This window comes from Trachymyrmex cornetzi, unplaced genomic scaffold (genome assembly GCF_001594075.2).
Source record: "Trachymyrmex cornetzi isolate Tcor2-1 unplaced genomic scaffold, Tcor1.1 scaffold88, whole genome shotgun sequence".
NCBI classification, from domain to species: domain Eukaryota; kingdom Metazoa; phylum Arthropoda; class Insecta; order Hymenoptera; family Formicidae; genus Trachymyrmex; species Trachymyrmex cornetzi.
Window position 1 is genome coordinate 113,694 of NW_017300223.1, and position 8,641 is coordinate 122,334.

Below are 8,641 nucleotides of genomic sequence, written 5' to 3' on the forward strand. Positions count from 1 at the left end.
TTTTTATCATTAAATACGAATTTATACAAAATTTGTTTGTCATCACATAATTTACTTAGTTTCTACTTATGTATTTTTAGGCTCATGACCCTTTTAATTTAGTAATGTTTTTAATTGTATGGAGCCTTATTCAACTTATAATTTTTAGTCTTAAAACTTCTCATTATTTTCAATTACTCATTAATTACTTCTCAAGAAACTATTTTTAGCGTAACCCAGGAACAACGACGTGGACGTAGCAGTTTTCCCTTTTTAAAATTTTTTTAATTAGGCTGATTTATTGCAGATATCTATTTATTGCAGATAAATATTTATCTTACCTTTTGAAATTGAAAAAAAAATAAATACAAACCTCCATTCGGGTTATTCACTGTAGAATTCATTCCTCGTGGCATGCACAGCTGCAACACTGAGCTAATTCATTACGGATATTTATTTTTTTATTGTCTTAATTGGAATTTTGTTTCAAAAATACTGTTTCTGAAGTTAAAAATAAGATCAATAGAGCGTCACGCCTCTTTTCTAATTATTTGAAAAATATTTTTCAATGGCATTTCATTTGGCATATACCAAAACGAATGTCCGTTCTTGAGAAGTAATTATTAAGACTAATTTCGAGTATTAACAATGAAAACGTGGTATTTTTATTGTTAATGTATTGCAGAATCGTAAGCATGGGTTCTCAGTAAAAGAAATCGAAGAAATTGAATTTCGTCGATTACAGCGCCATCTATCATGAATCGAGAAAAATATTTCAGACAAATCGTATGTGCTTTTAGCCAAAGATTCCGAATATGCAATAAAAAATAGGGGTTTCCATTTAAGATTTCAAACTTGCCCCCCCTCACCGTCCAGGGGGGTGATTTTAACGTCAGTGTATGTCACCCTCGGAATGATGAAATATTGATTCTTAACATTTTTTCTTAGCGTGCTTATTTTTCGAGATATTTGAAAATTTCAGGTTAAAAAAATCACCCTGTATACGATATCTGAGACGAAAATCGCTCTAAGTCCGTACGACGACAAACGATACATCATACAGAATTCAATCAAAACATTACCATGGGGACATTATCGAATACCTTTGTAAAAAAAGGTCCTGTAATGTAATTATATTATAGAAATGTATTATATTATCGAAATGTATAACCCTAAATAATTACTGTATATAGTATTACATTTATAGCAAAAAATAAAGATTTTTTATACATTAAATTGAAAAAGATGGGTATAAATAATAAAAATATTTTATACATTTTATGCATTTCATATATTTTTTATATATTTTTATGTTTAAAATAAATACATTTTTTATGAAAAAATACAGTTTGAATGAATTAAATTATATTATCCTTGTGTATCCAAGAATTGTGCGATGCATCGAATCCCAACCATTTTACGTAAACCTTGTCACCTCTTCTGCGCAATACTTTCTCCACGAGATACACGTCCGGATAAACCGCGCGATGTACGAGTAAGTCATGTTCATAGAACGCTCCAGAGATAGATTTTCCGCGATAGTCGTCCAGTAGATAGGTTACGGGATGAGTATGCTGCACTTTAGCGATTTTAAACACCTCGGTGGTCCAATTTGGTGTATAACTCTTCTCGAAGACGGTTTTACATTTGCTCACACGTGCCGAATCACCTATTTTGAATTTCGCCGGACCCACGATCTTTACGTTGCTGTATACCGTGGCCAAAAGTTTTTCAGCGATCGCGGGGATAACGTCGACGGGTCGCATATCGATCGTTCTATGCTTGCGTTATAATCTGATACAAGCTGCGACAGCGCATTGATCCACTTATTGTTTGCGTTAAGTGTAAACATCTTCCACATATCGTTTTTTAATGTGCGATTGAATCGCTCGACAACTGATGCCTTCATTACAGAGTACGTGGAATAATAATTGATGTTGTGTTTTTTCAAGAGCCGTTGCACATCAACGTTGTAAAATTCTTTTCCCATATCGGTCTTTAGGTTTTTTGGACATCTCTTACTCTTTCGAATTATCTCACCGATAGCTTCAGCCGTCTCGCTTCCACCTTTACTCTTGAGCGGTATGGCTCACGCATACTTGCTCAACACATCGATGACGGTGAGTATGTAGTGATGACCTCTGTTGAAACGCGAGTATGGATGCATCTCGACGATGTCAGCCTGCCACAGATCATCATATCCCTGGACTATGACGCGCTTTCGCGGAAAATTTCTTCTCGCCGGAGCGTGCAATTCCTCGATGAGTCGACGTCTCTCGGAGTTAACTTTTCTCTTTTCATCGGATCTCTTTTTCATGATTCGTCGCGTAATACACAAGAAAATAATGTATTTTTATAGGTTAGAAACGTGGTAAGAATATAAAACAATATAATTAAAAAGGCATATAACCACGAACGCCTGATATAAACTGCGGTCCACTTAGCGCTTCAAACGCTACAGAGCATTTGTAGCACTAATATGACTGGTCCATTTGATGCTTCGGAACACTCCCAGTAACTCTGATTACGTCATCAATACGTCATCGTTTTTGCTCCCACTTCGCTTCAACTGCCTCACCTCGGGAGATGGGTTGGCTGGAGCGTTCACGTAGTAATTGTAGCATTCGAAATAGTAATGGACCAATCGGAGCGTAGCGTTAGTCGGGTGGCACCCAGTTGGACACGGCTCAATTGGACACGAGCCACTCACAGCGCTTGAGACTACAAAACTCCTAAGCACTGGTCGCTGTGATTGGTGGTGTCCAATCGAGCCGTGATCAATCGGGATCACCCCTTTTACACCTCTACCTCAACCAACTTTCTTCTTAACCCTATCACCATACCTCCCATTGTCCTTCCTTTTTTGTTTCTTCTTTTTGCAACCTGCACTCTCCACATGTAACCCTCCGGTAGTCTCTCCTTTATATATTTAACTCCCCTCTCCTCTACCCATGTTTCCATCAATACCATCGCATCCCTCTCTTTCAGACTATCCCAAATATCCCTATCCTTATTTCCCAACCCAGCTACATTCCAGAACGCTAATCTCACATCTTTCCCTTTCCCCCCTCCTCCCCCCATATTCCACCCCTCTCCCATCATTTTCCCTTTGTCCTCTACTCTCCCCTACCCTCATTTTCTCTCCCATCCCCCTCCTCACCCCCGCATCTTCTTCTCCCACTCACCCCCCTCCCTTCCCCTTACATCGTCCCTAACCCTTCCCTTTCCCCCTCCTATTCCCCCATCTCCTGTGTCTCTCTCCTTTCCCTATCCCCCTCCTCATTACTTTCACCCATCAAACTCCTAACCTCTCCCCACTTTCTTCCCCTCCCATCTTTTAGCACCTCCCCTTCTTCATTCCATTTTCACCGATCTCCTTTAATCCACACCCCCCCTTGCTCCATCCTTGCTCTATTCTCCTCCTTCATAACCACCTGTTTCAACACCCACCTCATCTTTCTCTCCTTCCACGTCAAATCCTCTTCTATCCAAATATCCCTTCCCTTCAACTTCCATTTATTTTTCAATATCTTCCCTTTATCCTCCACACCACCCAGCGTTACAACCCCCATCCACCTCCTCTCTTGCCTACCCGCCTCTATCCTTCTCACTTTCTCAATCACCACCCCTTCATCCATACTTCTCAATAACTCCTTTAACTTCCTTCCAATTTCCCCTTCTCATGCTTTTACCCCCTTTATCACAATATTTCTTTTCCTCTCCTCTCTTTCCCTCCATTCACTCCTTTCTAACCTTCTTATTCTTTCCATCCAATCCTCCTTCCCTTCTCTGTTACCTATGCCATCCCCATCCCTCCCTTTTACCCCCACCTTTAGTCTACTACCTTTAGCACCTTTAGTCTATCCATCATTTCTCCCTTTTCCCTTTTCCACTTTTCTTCCCTCACCCTCAACTCCTCCCTTAACCTCTCCAGCTCCTTTCTCATCATCTCTCTCTCACCCCTCCACTACCTCTTTAATCTCCTTTTTCACTCCCATTAACCCTTCCCTCAATTCATCCCTCGTTTCTTTGAATAATTCCTTCATCCCCCCTTCCTCCCCCATTTTGACCGGTGATCTTATAGTTTTCTTACTCCTTCTAAATACCTCTTCCAACTTACCCCCTCTCTCCTCTGCTCCCTCACCTTCCCTCTTTCTTTTCAAAAACTTCTCCAAATCCCCCGTACTTCCCCTCCTTCCTTTTTCCAGAATATTAAGCCTGTCCATCATCTAACTCCTTTCACTCCTTATCTCACTCACCCTCTAACTCTTTCCTGTATCGCCTTTCTCTCTCTCGCTCTTTGCCTTCTTATCCCACTACCACCTATCTCTCCGAACAGACCCTCAAGCCCGAACCGGTTCGCTGTTCCTCTAAACTGAACCGACTCGACCCCACCTCTCCTGCTCCTCGCTACCTCCCCGCGCTCCGCTCTCACGACACCGACACAGCCCCCTAACCTCTAAACCTTACTTCTCTCACCTTTTCTCTCCCACAGCCCTACACCTTTACCTCACCCTCACTCACACCGCCCTTCCTCCACTCCCTCTCTCACCCCTTCACACTATCACGCTCACACCACTCTCTCTCTCTCTCACCACAATCACACCTTGCTTTGCCAATTTGCTACTCGCCTACCTTCTCTCGACGCACCGGAAACGAAAGTCCTCTTACCGTCTTATTATATATACAAACATAAAAAACTAATTTTAAATAGTTATGGAAAGTACCTTAGCAGCATGCCGCCAGACTTCCGAATAAAATACCCTGGCGCTGCCAAGCCTCCAAAAAAAGTACCCTGGCGCCGTCAGGCCCTGCTCGATTATGCCTTCGGTACACTACGCGCGACACGCGATATCCAATGAGTATACAGCTTTACCGATGTTCTCATTTTAAAGGTATATTCTCATTGGATATCGCGTGTCGCACGCGACGAACATCGCGCTGGTGTGCTGGAGCTATTACACTTATGAATCCACCCTTATCTGTGAGGCTATTTTCACATGCAGTGTAACTTGTGTAAGCGTAACATGCGTCAACCAATCAAATCGTATCAAATTGTATCAGTTATCACGCGTTATATTCTAGTTGAGACGATTTGATTAGAGTAGACTTCGCTTTGCGTGGAAAGTTGTCCGTTCCTAGATAGGGAGGGAAGGAGAGATGGGATGGAACCATAGTGGAAGGATTACATGATGTGTGCATTTCGGCCAAACCACGCTTTTGCTACTCGTCGTCAATAGTGCAGAAGGGCTACCAACTGTAAAACGCCAAACATGGGGCGGTGTTCATAGGCCGGTATTCATAGTCAGATCTTATATTCAAGACCGTCTTAAGTACAGTCTTAAGAAGTCACGAACCAATCAGAGGGCTGCATTAGCGTCTTAAGACGGTCTTGAAATAAGAACCGACTATGAATACCGGCCAATAGTCCGTTCTTATTTTAGTTTTAAATAATGTCTTAAGATGTTAATATAGTCCTCGGATTGACTTACATCTTAAGATTGTACTTAAGACAATCTTAAATGTAAGAATCGACTATGAATACCAACCTGGGGTGCGTTCGAAAACCTATTCCTCAGAGTAGGGTTCGCTCAAACCCGTTCGTAAATGTCATTTTTTCCTCATTCTCCGTTCCCAACAGCGTTTGAAAATATATGGGAATTCCCAGAGTGTTCCCTGCGTACCTTATTCGAGAGTGTGGGAAAGATTACCTGTCTTGCGCAATGCATCAAATCACACAAGTGCGGTATATTTTTTAAGCGCGTATTCACGTATACACGATACAATGAATAAAATAATAAAAATAAATTAATTAACACACTGTGTTGTAGAAAGTGTGGAGAAAACACCGATTTTTAACGCAAAAAAAGAAAAAGTTCTTCTACAAGACAAAACAAGTAAATGCAATTATTTAAATTATTTAATCCCTTTTATTAACGCGCGCGCGCATGTATTCTTATTTACAAGTTAGTTATTTTGATATAATTTATAGTCTGTAGCAAGTTTTAGTCTGTTTATTTATGATTAATTTTTCTGGAATATACGTAATTATTTTCCAAATTTGGACCAAGAATTGTCAATAAAACTTCAAATGCGGTACGTGTAATCCGAAAGTGAGATTGGAATTCATAATTTGTATAATTTGATACAACTCTCTCAATATATCCCTCAATACGCTGTATCTTCTTCCTTCCAGCGAACTTTTCTATAATAAACAAATATTAAAATATAAAACATTCTGCACAAACTAATAATAATATACGTAACTAATAACCTTAAACTACAATAACTATAACCTTTAATAATTCTTCAATTTCACTATCTGATGAAGACGTTTCTGAATATTCACAATCTTTTATAAGTTGTGTCCCCATAACTATTGCAGTAGCAATAATTATATTTTTATTAGAATTTTCTGCCATTTTTTTTCTTCAGTCTTTACCCTGACCGTTCGGCAGGTTTTCATTTCTCATCGACTGCCATATTTACCCAGGTGGTCACGTGACGTTTCCTCGACAAGTTAACCCCTAACCTGGGGAATAGGTTTCCGAACGTACCCCTGTTTTGCGTCGTGAAGTTGGTACTGAATCTTTCCTTGTGCAAATGTCATTGGAGATGCATACGTTGCTTTCAATATTTACTAAAAATTGTTTTTTTTGCTCTTTTTGTGTTTTATATTAAAAATAATTTTTTAACCATTTGATTCTAATATGATCAAATATTTTTATTAATTGCAGGATGAAGCAAGTCCGCTGCAGGTGAGAACGCAAAAGTACGGTGGAGTCAATGAAAGTACGCAAGATTTTATACGCAGACGCGATTCTAATTAAAATTTTGCATAAATATATGTATATAATTAACTCAACACAATAACTATAACGCCATATATCTTGATTATGTAGTCTTGATACATTATAGATATTTTATTCTTGAATTTTTTTATATAATTAAAACTAGATAAGAACTCTATATGGATAAGTGACTATGTTTACACGCACTGATACTATAAAACCGTTTTAGTAAAAACCGTGTTAGTTAAAATCGGTGTTAGATGACCTGTAAACGTTCCTTAAGGTGATGCTACAGTCTCCTGTTTTACTCACATTTCCATTCGTTGAAAAATCTCCGTTGGACGTACGGATTGCAAAAGTATTATTACATAAATTAAAGTACACACAAACAAACTGGATTTCATGAGAAAATCGAAAAAAGTTTAAAATTCTTTAAAAATTCACTTACTTTTGGCTCGTACAGCTGTCATCTCAGATATATATTTGCTGGATATAAGAGTTTTAGAGTCCAAATCTTGAAAATAAGCGTGCAGCTAAGGTCACGTTATTGAAACGAACGATATCAAGTTTGTAGAACTAAGATTGAAAGTCTAGAAAAAAAGTATCATCACCGAATAGAAAATACGTGTATACAGGTGCTTTGCGAAGACTGGGACTGTCAACAGAGCCGAAATTCCGTGTAGCAGTAGTTGCGCGGTCTTGCGATAGATGTTGCTGGCATATGTTAGATAAGAACAGATGTATGCGTTTAAGTAAGACAGAATGGTATACAGGGTGTCCCAAAAAGGTCAGGACACCTAAATAGGGGTGACCCCGATTGACCACGGCTCGATTGGATACCACCGATCACAGCGACCGGTGCTTAGGAGCTTTGTAGTCTCAAGCGCTGTGAGTGGCTCGTGTCCAATTGAGCCGTGTCCAACTGGGTGCCACCTCCACATCCTTATCGGATGCGTTCTCTCTCACGTGATGTTATTACAATTTTCATAAGAATATCTATTTTTATACAGTTTTGTGTCCTCGATAGAAACCACATCCGTTAACACGTTCGATGGGGACAATGATATATAAATGTGTATAGACGAGGATTTTTAGTCATACGAATTTTTTTATTTTTCCTTAGTATTTGTGTCAGTGTGAGTTTACGATGAGCAACCTGCGAGATATTTTGGAGATTAAATCCAGTTTCCGGTAGACGGAGTAAGTGTTTTTTGTGTATATATTAGATATTTTTTTATTTTTATTTTCAATGTATTGTCTTTACTGTTTTTTTTCCAGTACATCGTTGTTGATAATGAAAGAATTTGCGAATTGTAACTAGCAAACGAGCTGAGGATTCTCAAGATCCCATTTGTAAGTAGAACTTATAAAATTATACAATATATAATTTATAAATTATAAATAACAACACGTTTTTTCTAATTCACTTTCATACTTCATTTTTTCAAGCTACACACCGCGGGAATGTGCAAATCCGGGGATTCATGAATATATTTAATAGACAAATGATACGCGCGGAGAGGCGAGCTGAGCGAGAGTTGAATATATGGATATTTGGGACGACGGCAATCTGTTCCTCGCCGAACTGTTTGGTCACCGATCGTATGAACCCAACTTGTCAGAGGAAATGTGGGAATGTAAGTTAAGGTGATCATATTTGATTTTATAAATATATTTTTTTAAAACATATTTTATACACTTTCTTATATTTTTATACTTTTATATATTTTGCATATTTTAATACAATATATTTTTATACGTTCGTATATTTTTAAAAAATATTTTTTTATATATTTGCAAATATATTTTTATATATACTTTTATTTATAATAGTATTTTCATCTTACAGAAAGTTGCAGCGGTCGTGGCGG

The 8,641-nt window shown here is 38.6% G+C and overlaps 1 protein-coding gene across 1 annotated transcript in view; it reads left to right on the forward strand.

Annotated features, from left to right (window-relative positions):
• Nucleotides 1–6,854, forward strand: part of LOC108769286 (putative phosphatidate phosphatase) — an 88,041-nt gene extending 81,187 nt beyond the window's left edge. Inside the window, exon 8 of the mRNA XM_018520178.1 lies at nt 6,717–6,854. Within this exon, the coding sequence (XP_018375680.1) occupies nt 6,717–6,809 (93 nt within the window). The 3' untranslated portion in view covers nt 6,810–6,854. The remainder of the gene's footprint in view (nt 1–6,716) is intronic.
• The last annotated feature ends 1,787 nt before the right edge of the window (nt 6,855–8,641 follow it).